This window comes from Ahaetulla prasina, chromosome 2, assembly GCF_028640845.1.
Source record: "Ahaetulla prasina isolate Xishuangbanna chromosome 2, ASM2864084v1, whole genome shotgun sequence".
NCBI classification, from domain to species: domain Eukaryota; kingdom Metazoa; phylum Chordata; class Lepidosauria; order Squamata; family Colubridae; genus Ahaetulla; species Ahaetulla prasina.
The window spans coordinates 174,709,537-174,730,685 of NC_080540.1; the positions used below are offsets into that span (position 1 = coordinate 174,709,537).

General features: G+C 43.2%; 1 protein-coding gene across 1 annotated transcript in view; it reads left to right on the top strand.

Moving 5' to 3' along the window:
• Window positions 1-13,523, top strand: part of LOC131193039 (membrane-associated guanylate kinase, WW and PDZ domain-containing protein 1-like) — a 42,067-nt gene extending 28,544 nt beyond the window's left edge. Inside the window, exons 7-10 of the mRNA XM_058172786.1 lie at window positions 330-412; window positions 4,788-4,931; window positions 7,775-7,913; window positions 10,692-13,523. Of these exons, the coding sequence (XP_058028769.1) occupies window positions 330-412; window positions 4,788-4,931; window positions 7,775-7,913; window positions 10,692-11,182 (857 nt within the window). The 3' untranslated portion in view covers window positions 11,183-13,523. The remainder of the gene's footprint in view (window positions 1-329; window positions 413-4,787; window positions 4,932-7,774; window positions 7,914-10,691) is intronic.
• The last annotated feature ends 7,626 nt before the right edge of the window (window positions 13,524-21,149 follow it).

The window sequence follows — 21,149 nt, forward strand, 5'->3', positions numbered from 1 at the left end:
TCCCGCCCCCATCTATTCTCTGCCTCCCGAATCCCAGCTGATTGGGAGGAAGTGGAGATTTTGCAGTAACCTTCCCCTGCCATGCCCACCAAGCCACACCCACAGAACCAGTAGTAAAAAAATTTGAAACCCACCAATGAAGAATAGGGAAAGAATTGGGTGGTGGGGAAAGGGGACACCAGACAGGGAAGTGGAAGCCGAGGCCCAAGGAAGAAGGAAGAGGCGGTGGAGTGGTGCTGGTGGAGCTGATGGGCTGGAGTAAAGATAAAAGGAAACACGGGGTGGCAGAGAGTCCTTTCTCAAAACTGATTCTGTCTGTTTGCTTCTAGGAGTTTCCAGTGATTTAAACTCTGCTGATATCGAAGTGGGGGAATGTCCATGGAGTCCCAGCTCTCACCTCACTCATCCTCAGGTATTGGAGAGCCAGAACCCAGCATGGTGACGAGGGTACGGCCAAGGAAGGTTGGCATGTTAAATTGGCAAAGGGCAGGAGGAAAATAGGGATTGTAGGAGGAGTCTACTAGCATTTTTCGTGGACTGAGACATTTCATTAAAGGGCATGAACTGTCGTGAGCTGTGGTTCTCTTCATGAACATTTGCAAAACATGTCAAAACATGTCATGTCAAAAACAGATCATGCCAGACTAACCTTATCGCATTCTTTGACAAAATGACAAAATTAGTAGACCAGAGGAATGCTGTCGATATAATTTACTTGGACTTCAGTAAAGCATTTGATAAAGTAGACCATAACCTACTACTAGATAAAGTAGAAAAATGTGGGTTAGACAGCACCACCACCAGATGGATTCGTAATTGGCTGACCAACCGCACTCAACGTGTAGTCCTCAACGGAACTACATCCACATGGAGGGAAGTATGCAGTGGAGTACCCCAAGGCTCTGTTTTAGGCCCAGTACTCTTCAACATCTTCATCAATGACTTGGACGAGGGGATAGATGGGGAACTCATCAAATTTGCAGATGACACCAAGCTGGCAGGAATAGCCAACACTCCAGAAGATAGGCTCAAGTTACAGAAAGATCTTGACAGACTTGAACATTGGGCTATCTAACAAAATGAAATTCAACAGTGAAAAAGTAAGGTTCTACATTTAGGCCAAAAACAAAATGCACCAGTACCGTATATGTGGTACCTTGCTCAATAGTAGTACCTGTGAGAGGGATCTTGGAGTCCTAGTGGATAACCATTTAGATATGAGCCAGCAGTGTGCAGCAGCTGTTAAAAAAGCCAACACAGTTCTGGGCTGCATAAACAGAGGATAGAATCAAGATCACGTGAAGTGTTAGTACCACTTTATAATGCCTTGGTAAGGCCACACTTGGAATATTGCATCCAGTTTTGGTCGCCACGATGTAAAAAAGATGTTGAGACTCTAGAAAGAGTGCAGAGAAGAGCAACAAAGATGATTAGGGGACTGGAGGATAAAACATATGAAGAACGGTTGCAGGAACTGGGTATGTCTAGTTTAACAAAAAGAAGGACTAGGGGAGACATGATAGCTGTGTTCCAATATCTTAGGGGCTGCCACAAAGAAGAGGGAGTCAGGCTGTTCACCAAAGCACCTGAGGGTAGAACAAGAAGCAATGGGTGGAAACTGGTCAAAGAAAGAAGCAACTTAGAACTAAGGAGAAATTTCCTGACAGTTAGAACAATTAATAAGTGGAACGACTTGCCTTCAGAAGTTGTGAATGCTCCAACACTGGAAATTTTTAAGAAAATGTTGGATAACCATCTGACTGAGATGGTATAGGGTTTCTTGCCTGGGCAGGGGGTTGGACTAGAAGGCCTCCAAGGTCCCTTCCAACTCTGATGTTATGTTATGTTATGTTTTCTCCAATATAAGTGCTTCTGAGCCTGACACTTTTTATTTGCCCCGCAATTTAGGAGGAAAAGCATCTAAGGAAGGGAGCTGCGGTTCATGAAAGCTCATGCCCTTTAATAAAAAATTGCCAGTCAGAAAAGGTGCTACCAAATTCCTCTGAGGAAAATAGAGGTGAGGCTGAGTTAGAGATACCTGAAAGGGTTCTTCTGTAGGCTGCCTCTACTAAGACTTACCTCATTTCCTGCAACATGCTGGTTCTGCCCACACTAGCCTTTCCACCTCAGGATTAGCTGTCCTTGTGTCACAGGCACACCTCTTCCTCCTCCACGGCCAATAACTGCCACAATCTGAGAGAAGGGGTAAAACAAGATGCCCATCTGGCAACCAGTCAGGAGATTCAGTACGGGTGACTGGTCAATCTGGCGGGTGATGAGGAGTTGGATGGTACCTGTAGTTTCTTCAGAAAGGGAACAGTAGAGTAAGTGTGAGAGGAAAAAGCAGAGTAGATTGGTCAAGGTGTTTGGAACATACATTCCTCTTGTGGTTGGAAGAAATGTTCTTAAAAAAGTAGAATAGCAAGTGAACACCAAGAGATGCAGGGAATCAAAAGAGGGGGTGCCAAAAAGAGATGCAACAGTAGATTTTCAAAATCAAGATGATGGCCTCACCTTTTTTATCCAAACCACACCCTTTTTTTTTTTTTGCATGAAGGCCTTGGGCTGCACAACCACTATCCTCTGTGGACAACCTTGAAGAATGTTCTCAAATATTACCCAACCATCCCTGCAGAGATTTCTTCTAAAGATTCAGTAAAACTTAAGAATCTATGGGAAGCACAATAAATGTTTTCTCTTAGTGGAGTTAAAAATCTTCAACAACCTATGTCTGTAATGGTGAACCACAGGTGGCATGTGTAACCATATTGCTTGGCACGTGAGTTCAGCTCTGGCGTGCATGCGTGCGCTGGACACCTGATTTTCAGGCCTTTTGGGCACACTGACAATAGGGAAACAGCTGATTCCTACCTCCAGAGGGCCGGGGGGGATGAGGAAGGCTCATTTTTTGCTCTTCCCAGGCTCTAGAGCCTTTCTAGGAGCCTTGGGAGGGCCAAAATGGCCTTCTCCCTCCTGGAGGCCCTCCAGAAGCCAGAAACAGCCTGTTTGCCGACTTCCAGTCCCACCGGAAGTCATCAAATGGGCCGTTTCAGGCCTCCAGAGGGCCTCGTGTGGGGGAAGGCCGTTTTCGCCCCCACAGGCACCTAGACAGGCTCTGGAGCCTGGGGAGAGCAAAAAACGGGCCTATCGAGCCCACCATGCCAAAAGCGGGGGGAGCGGGGGGGATGCTGCACACGCATGTGTGGGGGCAGGGGCGCATAAAATTATGGGTGTGGGCACATGCACACGCGACCCCCTCTCGCAACCCCCGCTTTTGGCATGCGATGGCAAAAAGGTTCACCATCACTGACCTCTGTTCTACATTTAGCCTGTTCCATTTGAGTCTTAGATTCTGTGTAGACACTTGGATTTTTAACTCGGTTTGTTTCTAGGAATCTGTTACATTTTTAAGTGAGAAATCCAGATTTCTGGCTCAGTTTTCCCCAGCTTGATTCTTTTCAAATGTTTTTAATTCACTATTCCTGAGAGTTCTGGTATTCCCAATCCATCTAAAAGCATACATTGGGGAAGGCTAAGATAACTTATAGAATCTAGACCAGTGGTTCCCAACCATTTTTTGGCCATGCCCCACCCAAGCATCTCTAAAATCCTGATCCCCCACCCCCCTGACATATAATTCTTACTATTCAAAAAGTGAATTCCTACTCCTGCTGAGGAAGCCTAAAAGGCATTAACTTGGTTTAAACAAGGTTCCAATTGTCCCCATTAAAAATCAAATTGTCTCCCTGTGGGGCATGGGCCCCACATTGGGAACCACTGGTCTAGACAAACAGACATGGAGACTTGCTGGCTGCTGGTGGTCAGGCAGCAAGAGGTTGGCAATGGCTCTGCAAACTCCGTAGTCAGTCGGCCACAATTCATTTCCCTGGTTGGTGTTTGTGGTCTCCAGTTAATTGTAAGGAATGCTTGTTTCTTTATTTGTGGTGGGCCAGAATGTGCCTTTAGGGCTCAATCAACTCCTTGTTACATTGGTTGAATATTGTCTTCCTCTTGCGTTGCATGAGACAGAAAAGTAAATGGGAGTAATTTAATAAAGGGTATTAAATTCAGATCAGATTTTATTCAAGGTGAGGGAACTCATGGTAATTTACGTTCAATTGTAACCCGGCTCAGATGCCTTAGTATTGTTCACATAAGGCTCCAGCATTAAATGTTGATTGGCAGTGCACCTCAACCAATCTAGAATCTTTAAGGTTGAGCAGGGGGGTTTTAAAACAGCAAATTGATGAAATAAAAATACAATTCTGTTGCCACAGATGACGTTCTTTTCCATTTTAAAGTATAGCAAATGGTATTTTTCACTACATGTGAAAATCCTGCTCGGAATCCTGGGAATAATCAGCTGAGGTACAGTACCTGTGAGGTGTGTTCTAGCTTAGTGTTTCTTACCAACTTTAAGATGAGTAGACTTCCACTCCCAGAATTTCCCGGAATACTGGCTGGGAAATTCTGGGAGTTCAAGTCCACATTCCTTAAAGTTACTGAGGTTGAGAAACACTGTTTTAGCCTATTTACAGTGTAGCAGTAAAAACGGGTTGTTGTTTTTTTAAAGATGTAACTATTGGCACTTCCATAATTATTTCTTGACTACAGACAATGTGTCCTTACCTATATTGAATGCTTCTTGCAGGATACTTCATTGCAAGAGATAGTTTGGCCCCTAAAATGATTTTCTTATTCACATAGTTTTTCTGTGGTTGCTGTTGTTAAGAAAAGACACTGGATCAGCAGCCTTCTCTGGATTGTGATCTCTCCCTGCTCCACAGGAGTCTGGCCAGTATTCAGTGGATCTGTTGCGAGGGCCCAGCGGCTTCGGATTCAGCCTAAGGGGCGGAAGTGAATATAATATGGACATCTATGTCTTAGCTCTTATGGAAGGTGGGCCAGCCCAGCAATGTGGAAAGATTCAGGTATGTGATGTTCTCAGGAAATGAGCACCAAAGCAAAGTTGCTGAGGTCAGGCAGACGTGGATCAGTTTTAGGAGACTTGTTGAGACTTGCAGATGAAAATCTCTCTCTCTCTCTCTCTCTCTCTCTCACAGACACACACACACACACTCCTGAAACCTTAGCTGTTGTACAATCTAGCATTCTAGAACATAGGCTGGATCAAGCATAGCAGACAGCCATCTAGTCCTATATTACTTGGCAAGGAACATATGTATAGTATCTCATTCTAATAATGTAAGTTATTATAGATGAGTCTTCCCTGGTGCCCTCCATTTGTCAAAATAATAATAATAATAATCTAGAATTTTCCATCCAGCATTACAGATAATTCTAGGAGTTGAGGTTCACACATCCAGGTAGACTCCAGGTAGTTCAGAATGCGGCTGCGCAGGTGATAGAGGGAGCCCCTCGTGGCTCCCACGTAACACCTCTCCTGCGCAGACTGCACTGGCTGCCTGTGGCCTTCCGGGTGCGCTTCAAGGTTTTGGTAATTATCTTCAAAGCGCTCCATGGCATAGGGCCGGGCTACTTACGGGACCGTCTGCTGCCACCGATTGCCTCTCACCGACCCGTGCGCTCTCACAGAGAGGGACTCCTCAGGGTGCCGTCGGCCAGGCAGTGCCGACTGGCGACACCCAGGGGAAGGGCCTTTTCTGTGGGGGCTCCCACCCTCTGGAACGAGCTTCCCCCAGGACTTCGCCAACTTCCTGACCTTCGAACCTTCCGCCGCGAGCTTAAGACACATCTATTTATTTGCGCAGGACTGGACTAGAATTTTTAAATTTTAAATCTGGTTTTAATGGGGTTTTATTATTTATATTTCTATTTTTAAATATTCGGCCTATTTAATAAGTTTTTTAAATTAATGTTTTATTCTGTATATATTTATGTTTTATTTGGCTGTGAACCACCCTGAGTCCCTAGGGAGATAGGGCGGTATAAAAGTACGAACAAACAAATAAATAAATAAATAAATCCAGAGGGTGCCAAAACTGGGCTACTATAAATTGTACGGCATCATGCAATAAAAATTCTCTTTTTCCTCTCCTCCTTCCATTTCCCTTTTCTCCATTCTTCCAAAAGACCCCTGTAAGATAGCCAGCTATTTTAGCCATATTCATTCAACCCACCCAACCCAAACAACCATGCTCAGAGAAAACACCATTTACCTGAGCTTTGGTACCTTTAGACCAGGGGTGAAATGTAAAATTTGTTAGTACCGGCTCTGTGAGCATGACTGGGGGGGAGGCAATGTGACTGGGTGGGCATGGCCAACTTTTTCTTTTTACTTTTAAAAGCATTTTTTCTACAACTTCTTCAGCCAAAGAGGTTGTTAAAAATGCTTTTAAAAGCCTCTGATGATCCCAGCTGAGCCGTGTGATCATCATTTTGTTTTTTAAACTTTTAAAAGCATTTTTTCAGCAGAAGAAAAAATGCTTTTAAAAGTAAAAAAAAAAAACACCTCTGATGATCGCGCAGCTCAGCTGGGCATGAGGGAGGGCAGGGATTTTTGCTACCGGTTCTCCGAACCACCCACTGCCATCGCTTCTGGATCAGGCGATCCAGTCCGATCCAGTCCGAACCGGGAACATTTCACCCGTGCTTTAGACCCTATTTGTTCTTCTTCAGGATGTAAGCGATCTGTCCATTCATAGAAACACTGGAACAGTTTAAGGCACCCTTATAACTCTGTGCTTGTACACCAGCCTATCCCAACTTTCTTCCAACAAAAAGGGATGTCAAAGATAGGAATTCCTGTCTCTGCTGCGGATTGTGAGCAGAATGTCTTTGTTGAGGATTATCACTGTGACACCCTATATCACACAAAAAGCCTGTGCGAGTCCTTGAAGCTAATTTGGATTTTCAAAAACTTATACTTTTCTTTTAATAGATGGAATATATACTGCTGGGTACCTAGAAATGAATAAATATATAACCTTCATTTACCCAATTCATGTTTCACTCACTTTTCATTATAACTTCTAACACAATATTTACCAACCAAATACAAGAGCTGGCTTCTGGGCCCTTCCTAGCAACAGCAGCAGTGATAGCTTAATAGCCCACAAAGAGCTATCAGATGATTGATATCACTTGATCAGATTCTCTTGTTTTATAGTTCCACTCGATAATCCAGGTGTATGTTTAATGGTATAATCTGAAGTTTCTCTTTAAGAATATGATTTGTGAGTCGGTTTCTAATCTTAGCCATAGCCAGTTCTAACCTTACCTTACTTATCACTGCTAATAAAATTTTAAGGAAGTAATTATTCCACAAGTTTCCATCTGAAATACAAGGGTAATATACTTGCCTTCCCAATATTCTAGAATAATTTTGCAATAAAACAAAACAGTTTGAGCTCTCTGACAATACAACTCTGGGTATTTAATGCACAAAATCCAAGAATTTCATATCCACTGCAGACTCTGACAAAAAAATATACAGGTTGTCCTTGTTTAGTGGCCACAATTGGGACCAGCCACTCGGTTGTCAAGCAAAGTGATCACTAAGTGAAACTGCAACTGAGCTAATGATCTAAAACTGCTTTACAGACTTGTGATGGTCATAAATGTGAGCATTGATTGAAAGTGGGGTTTTTACCTAATCACTGTCGCAACTGCAAACAGTTGCTAAAAGAAGCAGTTGCTAAATGACGACTACCTGTATGTTCTAGACATTTGTGGCTCTTGACATTTGTGACTAAAAGCTTGAAAATATATGGAAATGCTTTGGGAAAACTCAGACACACCCGCAACCTGTTTGTGGGGATGGTGGCTTTTTCATGCTAAAACACTGTGACAGGTGAGCGACCAGCTGGTGGAAATCAACGGGGAGCCCACAGCAGGAATGACGCATGCACAGGCAGTGGAACACATCCGCAGCGGTGGGAGCCGAATACGACTGGTGCTGAAGAGGGGCAATGGATTCATTCCTGACTATGGTACGTCCATGTCTCTTCTAGCCTCTCCTCCTCTCTTCCCTTCCTTTAAATAAGAAATCATCTGCTTTGCGCTAAATATCCTGCTCTAATGCAGGGGTGGGGAACTATGGCCCTTTTATGACTTGTGGACTTCAACTCCCAGAATTTCTGAGCGTGGCTGGCTCAGGAATTCTGGGAGTTGAAGTCTACAAGTCATAAAGGGGCCATAGTTCCCCATCTTTGTGCTAATGCCACAAATGTGCTAAGGCATAGGTTCCAGTCCAGAGGGGTTGACCTACAATGTCCTTTTTTCAACCTTTATTGAATAGCTGGATATTCTGGTGACTCTTACCCAAGAAATAAACAGAGGGAGAAGAGGGCATTAGCCTTCTCCTCTGACTTAACAGAGGAGTTATAGTCTAGAGCGACAAATCATGCAATTAAGAGTCTTCCCCAAAAGCCTCTTTAGCTGCCTTTTTCCTTTGAAGGGCCTTTGCAGGAGCAGATTTTGGGTCTTCAATATTTACCCCTTTCTTCTCTTCTTTTTTCTTTCCTGTCCCGTTGCCCTTCGTATGTCCAACCCTCCATGCACTAACCCAACCCGCACATGATACTGTCTGATTCCCTCTTCCCACCTAATCTGTGCCAACTCCATCTTAACCTTTCTGGTCTGTGATTGGCTTCATACACCCCACCCCCACCCCCGCCTTCCTGATCTGTGCTGGCCTTGTGATTTTCCTGCCACTTCCTCACCCCCCCAAGTCTCTATCTGTCTCCGCCCCACAGGGCAGCTGCTGGCCAGCCTGGCTCTCTGCGTGACCAACTCCCCCCGGGGGGAACCCTGCTTCTGCCTCGTGGGACGGGTCGAACATAAATGGTGGGTGCCCAGCCCCCAGTGGGACCAACCCTACCAATGAGCCACTCCCCCATCTCTTCCTTGGTTTCCTGGGGAATCACATCCAAGCTAGCAAGTGATAAAGGGAGCTCCCATCTCTTTCTGTAGGGGAAGATGGTCCTATTGATGCCAGCCCTCGTTCCCCTGTTCCCTTCCCCCATTTAATATCCACCTTAGTCTCCCTGATTTCTTTCCTTAGCTTTATCCCAAAGAAACCTCCTCCAGCGCGTGTGCATTCTACAATTCTGCCTAGCAATAGAAAGAGAGCAAGAGCCACATAAGCCACTTGAGAAGACAGGTGTGATATTTTTAGGCAGTGGAGTTTATTTGGAAAAACATGGATTGCAGTCTGATTAAACTTATTTCCCCTTTCAGGACAGAGCTTTAAAAATATCAGCTTTGTATGTTAGCGACAAAACCTGCAATGCTGATTAACTAGAATTTATAATGGTAAAAAAAAAACATGATTCCCAGGCTTCTGTGCTGAAATCAATTTTTAGAATAAATTTACCATCAGTTCTAGTGTTTGCTCCCTTTAAAAGCAGCTATCTAGTCATTAGAATTGTGGAGATCAGATTTAAAGTTTAGGGCCAATAGTAGATAACATCTTCAAAAATAGAGGATAGGATTTGAACAGAGCCCTGGTGACCTGGGACAACAGGCCCTGCATTAAAAAGTGATCAGTAGTGTCAGAGTGCACACAGGGTGACTATTTTGAGACAACCCAGGAGCAAAATACAGTAAACAGAGGTTTGTCTTTCAAATAGTGGTTTACCTACAAGGAATAAATACATACACAAAGTAGGCAAAACCAGGCAATCAATCATCAACTATAGCATAGAAGCACACATGGAGAGAGGGACGCCCTCACAGGGCCTTTCTTGTATATACAGCCTCTTAAAGTGATAACAGTTAAATAACCCTGCTGACTCATTGCATCATCATTTCAGTATTACAGCATTACAACATTACAGCAGCTGGTCAGCTATTAAATCATCATTACCCTGACAAATAGAATCAGTTAAGCTTTTGTAATGCAGAAGTTAGATATTTTATACTGTGCCCCATAGCTATCATTGCTTGTAGTTACTCATTTTCAGTTTTTCACTGATTTGGAATTCATTTTCCATGTATTAGTATGTTAGGAAATACAATCATATTTCCTCACACACATCAAAACGTGCCATGCCCATTAAAAACCTCAATATTTAGAAATCTCTCTGCAACCCATCTAAAGCAGACATGATCTGACGAGAGATCTGTGTTAGTTCCCCAAGGCAGACATTTGGTGCAATACTCTCCTGAAGTGCCAAGGGCCAGAAGGCAGCTGTGATTTTTTCTTTTTTTGACATATTGACCACCATCATAGTTGAATGAATCTCTTGATCAGGGAAATAATTTCCAAAGATCAAATTCCTATCCTGACAGAAATTAACCCATGGGCTTTCTAGAGACAACTGTTCTGGAAATCAGAGAGCAAGTGGTCTCTTGGAATAGTCCAGGAATCAGTTGTTCCCACTGTTCAGAGGAAAGACATTCCTTAGCAACATCTTGAATAGTCGAAACTTGTAAATTGTAGATACGGTTGGCAACTATTGAACATTTGAGTTTATTTGTTCAGCCAATAAATTCTATTCTTCCAGAAAAGTAATCCTGAGGTACCTAAAGTCCATTTTGCCTTGGCTTCACCCTACCAATAGCTCTCTAGCAATAGCTCCCTACCCTGGTTCCACTTTTATTTGGTTTTGACTAGAATGTCATTGTTTCCATAATCTAATGTCAACCAATACTTAGACACAGTAGAGAGCTTGCAAAAGCATTTGGTTCTTTGGGGCCTGTCCTATCAGCTCTTCTTTCAGGCCAAATCTCTTTCATTCCACTCACTGATCTCCTGTTTTTCCTAGATCGTGTGTTCAGCCAGAGCTCCACCAAGACACAGCAGGTGCTAGAGGCTGAGGACAAAGCCAGGCACCGGCACAGGAAACCAAACCGGTCCATGGTCTCCCAGAATGTGGGACAGAACCTCGGCGATGGGGATGACAGAGAAGCAGCACTTTGCAACGTCAGGCAGCAGCTCCCTAAAGCCCACCAGTCTGGCCAGTTGCACCAGACCTCCGGCAAGGCTCAGGGCGAGGAAGAAGAGGACAGAGAACAGGGTTGGAGGCCTCATAAGCAGGGAACGAATGGGGAGAGTGAGAGTGACAGCCACAAGCTACTTTCTCCCCGGCCTAGCAGGAAATTGCGGTCAGACTTGGTCCCTGGGCCTTGGCTAGTACCCAGTAAGGAACGACTGTCCCGGGCCCTCTGGGGGGTCTGTATGGGCCAAGGAGAGGAAGAAGTACAAAAGGGCAACCCAGGGAGAGGAAAGGGCATGGAGGTAAAGAGACGGAGTTAAGCCAAGCAACATTGGGCTCAGTACAATCATGTTAAGAACGACACAGTGCCTGGCAGTGGTTAGTGGCACTGGCCATCTCCATCTGGATTAGGCCATATTCTCCTTTCCAGTGTTTGTTTTTGTTCAGGGTCTTCTCCACTCACACTATGCAAAGGCATTTTTTTCATTTTGCTCTCCCCATCCCATTTCCTCACAGCCACACTATGCAATGAGAGCTTTTAGAAGTCACTTTGTGCGGTTCTCCTGGAATTGGGCAGCAGAATTTTCAATTCTCTGGCCGCCATTCCCTTTTCCCAAGAACTGTGATGGTGTTTCCATTGCTACAATTTCCAACCCTTTGTGGTCTGCAGCTTTCTGAAGCCAGTGCTTTTGAAATGACATTTGTAGAAACCCTGAGCTCCTGAGGTTTATCAGGCGTTTTTCCAATGAGAAAGAAGACCACTATTGGCAGGTGAGTTACCTGTGGAGCAGTTTATTGCTCGTTTTGTTCTGCCCAAGGTGGATTTTGGAACATCTGCAGAATATTCTGCAGCCTACAGGGATTCTAGTGTCCATTTCAGTGAATTTACATGGAGCTAGGCTTAAGAGTTACTCTACCGTACAAACAGGCCCTAGTTTCGCCTGTAACAGCCTTCTGGAGGGAAGCTGAGTCGGTGGGTGTTTTGTACGAATTTTGCTGCTGTTTATTCATTTTCACTGATTAATCATTTTCTGATTTCTCAGGAAGACTGTGGAGCAGCCTTACCTAACCTGGTATTTTCCAAATGTGTCAGAACATGAGAATTCCTAATAGTGAGGGATTCTTGAAGTAGGAACTTTTAACCATCTAGCAGGCACCAGTAAAGGAAGGCTTCTCTGGAGCATTAAAGATCACTGTCCAGATGTCTTTCCTTCCCTCTCTTATCTTTCATGACCATGCAGTAGAGGGGCTGCTACTGCTGCCACCACCACCATCCACCCACCCTCTCTCCATCCAGTATAGCACAATCACTCTTTGCTGCGGTGGCCTACAATCCTCTTTGTCCATTCTGCTCCACTGATCACTCAAGCTGAGAACTACAAAGGCCGGGATGGGGTACCTTTTTCTCCTCAGCCACCCAGAAGGCAGTTACGTTCTCTACTCGGCTAGAGGCAGCCATAGCCAAATGAATGAGCATGAAACCTCCTGTGTGCATAAAGCAAACTTTGTGTGCTGGAGGGGATTCATATCAGCCTGTGCCCCTCTGGTCCAATTGCCGGCCAGCAGGCAGTTTCAGCATGCCTCAGCCAGTCAGAGGTGCACCACGGTTCTCTTAGTCAGCATGGTTTGTTTGGCTTCTGTCTGTTGTGGGTTCCCGTGCTGAAAAAGCATAGCAGGTGTGGAGTTTCTCTTGGCAAAGGATTGTGGCAAGAGGAAGTTAGACAAAGCATCTCTAACATTTCCTGAGCAGGAAGTGCACTGTCAGTAAAAGCAAGGGGAAAAAAAACTTTGATCTAAATTACTTGATTGACAGTCCTTTGCTTCTCATTAGATCTATTGTTCACCACTCAGTTCTTTCCCTTGACGTAGAAGACTCATCACAGCGTACTGGGGAGGTCGGATGTTGGCCCAAGCTTTAGACATGCAGGCATTCAATTCTGCCTTGTGCTCTTTCTCTCTCTTGGGATGTGGGAGATATCATGTGCATTGCATGTAGCGTGCAAACATGATCCAATGTGAAATGTGCATGTGTCTGCAAGATGCATATAGATGAACATTTGGCTGGGCTTGTGCTTCACAAAGTTCAGGAATCACTCATGGGTACATGCAGATCCATGTTGCTTTGCATGCCAAAGCCACGAGGCATCTAAGAACTCAATCAAATTGCATTCAGAAGGCACACCATGCAAGGTTTCAGAAGCTAGCTAGCGTGCAATACTGCCACCCACATTTCCTGTGCAAAGAAATGCTAGTTTACCAATCTGAAGGGAAACCACATCCCTCAACCCCAATAGGGTCTGATTCTGTGGTGCATTTACAGAAGTCGGTTGTTTTGATGAAGGACGAGTCTGAAATTCACCCACAGAGTCAAGTAATAAACAACACGGGCTTGGTTGCCCATCCTTAGAAGTTCTTCTGGAATGAAACATTGAAGCTGGTTCTTCTGCTGGTTGTAGACACACAAGTGACTTGACAGGGTCAAACAGGGTCTGGGTTTCTAAGTAACTCTGCAGGTGCCTTTTTTGGCTTTTTAACTGGAGACGAAAAGACAGTGAGGAAGCAGCTTTAGTGCAGTGCAGATATGGAAAGCAAATTATTTTTTAAAGTAAATCTTATAATAATTATTATACATTAAAATATTCTGATTTTTAAAAGTGCTTTTGTTGGCTTACTTTTGCTTCCACAAGCTACCTGTTCTGAATCAGCAAACGTTCTTTTTATGGTTTGAAAATCAGTACTTGCTTCTAGTGAACTTGTAGCATGGGCTGGATGGGGCCAAGTGGATAAGATGTCCTGTACAGATGAAAATAAAATATAATTCTTTGGTATTCAGTCAACTAATGGGAACAGGCATTTCCATATTGGCACAATTGATCTTGCTGCATGTGGGAATGTGCATCTGCATTAAGTATGTTCACAGAAAGCTGTTTTGCTGCATAGTTTCTGGATGATTCAGGGATAGGGACTTCTATGCACACAAGCATCCTATCTGGATATCTACTGTGTTAATTTTTCTGCTCGATGAAAATGAACCCATAACAAAGTTTAAGTTGATTCTATACATTGAGGTAATCATTTCCCAAGATTTACACTATCGTAGTGTAGAAATATACAGCATCTTGTTACTACCTGTTCTGTTTTAAAGAAGTGCAGAAGTTCAGCCTTTGAAACTGTAAAGTGGGCCCTATAGTCTAAACATCATACATACATGGACAACGGTAAAAGGGTAGCAATGTACAGGATTTCAAATAGTGATGGATGGAGCTTCTGCCTGCACAATTCTTCACCTGGTCTCAATAGAAGGAGCAAAATGCATCAAGCACAATAAAAAATACCTACTTATTTGCCTGAAAGGGCTTATTTTATACCTGGACATACACATTCCAAATTCTTGGCACAAAATCTAGGCAGCGGAATTGGTGTACAGATGCATTCTGAAGATTTGACTCTATCCCTGAACAGTGAAAGATGCCCACTCAAGATGCTGGAGTGCTGAGATGCTTTTCTTTAGGAAGAGATGGAATCGTGTTTGCTCTCACAGCTTTGGAGACTGACCTCTCCGCCCAGCTGCAAAGTCTAAGAATCAACTTATATACACAGGGCTAACGCAGGTTCTTCTTTCCTTTGCTGCCCTATACAAATAAAGAGTTTCCTTCCTCTGGGAGTATGCATGTACAATTATTAACTTAGCTTTCAGTGGCTAGCAGTTGGCAGATTGTCTTTTCTTCCTGGCCTCATGGGAAACACTTGTAAGTTCTTGGCATCCTTCCCTTTTGCTACAGAACCCAATGGCACGGGTAGCCCATGGAGGAACGAAGCCTCTGGGTGTTTATTCACTGGAATAGAAGGAGATTGAACCAGAGGAAAAAGTAACCATGCACCTCTCAAAACAGAAACAACATTTCTCCAGGATGTTTGCTTAACTTAAGTTACTCATAAAAATGTGGAAGCCTGAGAGTTGCTTCATACGCTTCTGTGGGCGGATCTTCTAGAATGAAGTCAACAACATGTGAGGTACCAATGAAGTAAGCAACCACAATTTCCAGAGAAAGCATAATTCGGAAGGATCTTCCCAGAATCTGAAGTGATTCCACTGACTGAGTTTTGAATAATTTATTACTTTATAACAGCTTTGCCCAAATTGCTGTTCCTGAGATGTAATGGAACGCAAGCTTCATGATTCCTAGCCAGCAGCTGGTATATTCTACCAACAGTAAATCTTCTTATGAAAGCAGCCGACCTGCTATTTCAAGCCCCAATGCTGAGAACCTCCCGGCTGGTGGATTTGTTATGGGAAAGTCTTCAACCTACCACATCACAGATTGATTCATCCAGCATAGAGTTACATGAAGGGTGGGGGCAATGTGTACATTTCAGGAAACTGTGACCCAAGCCAGGAGAATTTCTGAAAGAGAGCTAAAGAGAGTGTAACCTCCAGGCTCTTCTCTGATGTGGAACCTTGATGGATACAGTTCTACTGCCTTCATTCTTATGATTTGCCCTTTTAAGAAGGCTGTAAAGTAAATTGTCTCAACAGGTGACATAACCTGATTTTGCCTACTATTAGCTTTGTGAGAAATCCAAATAAGAAGCACAATGTATGCTAGCTCTTTCCTTACTATAACAGAATCTTGCTAATCTAAAATTATTTCTCCCCCCCTTTCCTATTACCCTCTGGAAAACTAGGGAGGGTCTCTTCTGAAATGCTTCCCATGCTCCTTTTCCTTCTGGGGACTGAGATACCTCTTGCATCTCTTCCTCCTGTCTCCCAAGGTCATTCCCACAAACCATCACATTTCGGCCCTATTTAATATTGGGATGGAGGTACATCTAGAACTCTCAAGGCTGCAAATTAAACTGGGAAGTTAAAAAGCTGCTCAGAAGTTGATGCTCAATCCCTAGGATAGGGCCATCAATAGAAACTATGGACTTCCAAGAATTGAGCTAAAGTGAATGGGGAATTTATCTTACACTGTAAATGATAAACCAACATTCCAAAATAAACACTGTTGCTTGGGACTTCAAATTATTCTATACAAAATATGACAGGAAGAAATATAATAGGCAAATATAACCCATTTTAAAGATTCATTATTGAATTAATTTAATTAACACCTTTTAACCAGTTCAAGTATTGGTCCATTAATCTTTAGAGGCTGCATTTAAATGGACGTATGAGTTAACTAGTTAGGCAAGAATTATGATCCCTGTTATAGCTTCTTTTTGTCACATGGATCTATAGCTCTGTGGCTTATTTATCCAAAATATATTTGTCTTAGTGAGTTGAACAGATTCTGATCTGAACAAAACATGACCAGCTAGGCTAAAGTGAGCTCTAGAATTTTATAGTTCAGCGTATTGGTATTTCACAGCCATTTTTTGCTACATGCTGTATGAATCAGGTAGTTGTATTGAGGTTGTCCTTGCTCTTTCCAGGCTATATTAACATAGCTATTTGATTTGGGAACTCAGGTTTAAAGCCAAAAATGGGCATGGAAGTTAGGTCATTTCCAGCCTGCTGCGAATTACAAAACAGGACAGGACAGGATATAATCAACACATGGTGTAGTGAAAAAAAAGTATGCCAAGCACAAACATTATTTCACTGTTCTTTGAAAAGTGTTAAAGAGAAACTCTGTTTCTCCAAGAGTCCATTTTAGCCCACTAGGGCTACTCTCTAATAGCTGGGCTGGACCCTGAAAGTTAAAAGTTGGAGGGCTCAACTTCTCTGCCCAAAAGCCCTTTACATCTATGTACTTTCTATGTACATCCTGTCTTAGGGCTGTGGTTACCACAAATTAGTTAGATGCCATCAAAACACACTCAATTCTCAGACTGCTTTGACAAATGCTCGGCATCCTGGCTGGTCTCCAGCAATAATCCACAGCTCTTTTAAGGACAGTCCAGTAATCTCTTTGATCCTGTTCAAAGCCTGTAAATTACTGTTGAAAGCTGTGGGTGAGCTGCAAATAAATTCTTCTGGAATGCCAGGAGCTACAGGACTCTGATATAGAATTAACAGGCTAGCTGCTCTTGGGAGTATGGCTACCTGGAAATCACTTGTCCCCGTCTGCTCTATTTGAACATTTGCAGTTGGGGGAAATATTACAAAAGACACTACAGTACATGTCAACAGCACTGTCCTCTTTCAAAGGAAGTGAAATCTTTTGTCAGCTGGTCTATGACTATTCAGGGTACACAGCAGTGGTGACTGGCATTTGCAGCAATTTAACAGATTAACAGAGTTGGAAGGGACCTTGTAGGTCTTCTAGTCCAATCCTCTGCCCAAGTAGGAGACCCTACACCAGCGGTTCTCAACCTGTGGGTCGGGACCCCGTTGGGGGTCGAATGACGATTTGCCAGGGGTCGCCTAAGACCATCAGAAATATGGGAAGTATACTTGCGAATCGAAGAATCGCGCTCCAATGGTTGACTCCACAAGCCAGCTGCAGGCTCTTCAAATCGCTAGCCGAATTCGGCTTCAGGCGCGATGAATTAAAAAAGAGAGAAATCTTTGCTCTGATGTCTCCCTCTCAAGCCAGCTGCAATCACTCCCAATCGCTAGCCTAATCTGGCTTCAGGCGCGATAAACTTAATAGGGGAAGAGTCTCCGCTTTAATGCCTCCATCCTCAAGGCAATCGCAAGCAGTTCAGATCGCTAGCCAATACGGCTTCAGGCGTGATAAATTCAAAACGAAAATAATTTTATGGTTGGGGTCGCCACATCGTGGGGAATTGTATTAAAGGGGTCGCAGCACTATAAAGGTTGAGAACCACTGCCCTACACCATTTCTGGCAAATGGCAGCCCAGTCTGTTCTTGAAAGCTTCCAGTGATGAAGCTCCCACAACTTCTGAAGGCAACTTCTGTTCCATTGGTTGATTGTTCTCACTGTTGGAAAATGTCTCCTTATTTCTAAGTTGAATCTCTCCTTGTTGAGTTTCCATCTATTATACCTTATCTGGCCTTCGGGTGCTTTGGAAAATAGCTTGACCCCCTCCTCTCCGTGGCAGCTGCTTTAATATTGGAACACTGCTATCATGTCTCCCCTGGTCCTTCTCTTCACTAGACTAGCCATGCCCAGTTCCTGTAACCATTCATCATATGTTTTAGTCTCCAGTCCCCTAATCATATTGGTTGTTCTTCTCTGCACTCTTTCTAGAGTCTCAACACCTTTTTTAATAATGTGGTGACCAAAACTGGATGCAGTATTCTAGGTGTGGTCTTACTAAGGCTTTATAGAGTGGTATTAGTACCTCCCTTGTTAGCTCATATTTAAATGGTTGTCCACTAAGATCCCTCTCACAGTTACTGCTACCTGTATTAAGCCTAGTTTCATCCAGTCTATATGTGTACTTTTGGGTGTTTTTGCCTAAGCGTAAGACCTTACTTTCCTTTACATTGAATTTCATTTTGTTAGATAGGGCCCAGTGTTCAAGTCTGTCAAGATCCATCTGGATCTTGACCCTATCATCTAGGGCAGGGGTGTCAAACTCAAGGCTCGTGGGCCACATCTGGCCTGCAAGGTACTTAGATCTGGCCTACTGGGCCACCCTGGAAATAGCAAAGGAGTGGCCTGCAGTGCCTCTGCTAGTGAAAACAGCCTCCTGCAGCACTCTGCTGGCCAAAACAGGGCATGGGGGGTATCCATCCCATCTCCCCCCCCGGGCCAGCCCTTGCTGCAGGAGGTGTCCGTCCCATCTACCTGCCCCCCATTGGCCCGCAGAGGACAACTACAATGCTGATCCGACCCTCAAAGAAATCCAGTTTGACACCCCTGATCAATGTGTTGGCTATTCCTATTAATAAACTGAGTTTGTACAGTAGTGGCCAAAATTGTGGAAACCTTTTGGGAAAAGTGTATTTTTGAGGTTTGATGGCTAATAACACTTTTTGGAGTAGTACCATAAAATTATATATCAATGAAAAGATAATTTAATCAAGAATGTAATGCAACAAAGTTTGTTCAAAGTATTTCTATGAAAAGTTGTAGCCAAATAGCCAGAAAAAGGAAGCACAACTTGCTTAGATTGATATCAGGTAGCTTTCCTTCATCTGATTGTAGCCAATGAGCATGAGTGTTTAGAGAGTCAATCAGATGTCATCTTGTTTTGGCAATGAGCCAATCAGATCACAGTAGGATTCAGTTATTGATGTCATGTATTGAAGCTGAGATGAGGACATTTGCCAGTCTGTTATATGATCGTTATCAAGTTGGTTGGGTTTTTTTTGTGTTCTTTCATTTAGTGAGCTTGAAAAATGTAATAAAATTAAAGTAATGGTGCAGAGTTGACTGGTTGCCCAGAAAGCAATGAAAAATAGTATTATTAAATGAACAAGGCTACAGTTATAAAGAAATTAGAAGAAAAATTGGTGGAAATGTAACCAAAGGTGGCATTTCTAAGTTTTTGAAGAGGTATAAGTCATTACAAAACCACACTAGTAAAGGCAGGAAAAGATGCACAAGAAGATAGAAGAATTAAGAGACTATGCCTACGTGACAGAAGAAAATTGCCTGGGTATATACGAGATGAAATGGTGCAATGCAATATGAAATTGAGTGCAAGGACTGTTCAGCACAGACTGCAGTAATTTGGCTTAAAATCTAGAATTCCACGAAAAAAGCCACTTTTATCTCTCAAACAAAGGTTGAAAAGCATTACATTCTTGATTAAATTATCTTTCCATTGATATATAATTTTATGGTACTACTCCCAAAAAAAGTGGTGTTATTAGCCATCAAACCTCAAAAATACACTTTTCCCAAAAGGTTTCCACAATTTTGGCCACTACTTGTACAATACATTGAACTATTATCTAGCCAACCACACTGTAATTTAGCCTGCTGGTGATATTATTTTATGATTCAGTACACTGGAGAAATCCAGGAAATGGCATTTACTGAATAAACCTGGCTTCGGCTGATTATGGGTAAGTATGCTGTGAGAACACAACATGCTGCACGGTTTTTTAATTGTACTTTGCAAGTGATAACTACAGGTTACAACAGTTCATTTAGTGACCATTCGAAGTTACAAAAGCACTGAAAAAAGTGACTTATGACCATTTTTAACACTTCTGACTGCTGCAGCATCCCCATGGACATCTGAACAAAATTCAGATGCTTGGCAACTGGTTCACATTTATGACGGCTGCAGTGTCCTGGGTCCTGTGATCAACCTTTGGGGCCTTCTGACTGGCAAAGTCAATGGGGAAGCCAGATTCACTTAACAACCATATTACTAACTTAACAGCTGTGGCAAGAAAGGTCATAAAATGGGGCAAAATTCATTTAACCACTGTCTGGCTTAGCAATGCAAATTTTGGGCTGAATTGTAGTTGTAAGTTGAGGACTACCTGTAGCTGTACATTTACAAAAGAAAAAAAAAACACTTCCTTAAATTACTCCTTGAGTAATTTCTCTTCCGACAACCCTCCTTCATCTTCTTTGTGATTGACTTTTTTTGTTGTGCCAGGCATTCTCTTTCCCCCTTCTTCTATGCTCAGCAGACTTTTGGGGGACTGTCTATCTGCCAAGGGCTTCTCAGCTTCCCTTGCCAGCTTAGGTCAAAGCTGGGGAAGCTGTGGTCCCTTAAAGGCTGCTGCTTTAAAACAGGCAAATGTGGTTTTAGAGTTGTGGTTCAGCAGCATCAGACGATGTGCATTTTTTTTTTTTTTGGTTTACATTTATACCCCGCCCTTCTCCGAAGACTCAGGGCGGCTTACAGTGTATAAGGCAATAGTCTCATCCTATTTGTATATTTTTTTTACAAAGTCAACTTATTGCCCCCCCAACAATCTGGGTCCTCATTTTATCTACCTTATAAAGGGTGGAAAGCTGAGTCAACCTTGGGCCGGGCTCGAACCTGCAGTAATTGCAGGCTCTGTGTTCTAATAACAGGCTTCTCTACTGCCTGAGCTATCCCGGCCCCTATCCCGGCATCATCTGCTGGTGCTATAACTTCTGGTCTATAACTTCTCTGTGACTTCCTTTCCTCTTTGGAGAAACATTTCCATATAGAAAATTATATGAAAACTCTTCTTTGCAAGCCTACTCCAGTCCTATCCCAATGCAACCTCTCTCATTTCCAATTGGAGAGATCTCTTTACGATCTTTTAGAGGTATTCCAACTCAATCCTTAAAAAGGGAGGCTGTCTGTTAAATGCAGTTGAGAGTGGTAATCAGAGAGAGAAATTGCTAGATTAAATCCTTCCCAAAAATCCACAGATTGCTGAGATCAGAGTGGGCATCTCAGGGCAAGGCCAGCCTTACCATTAGACAAGGTAT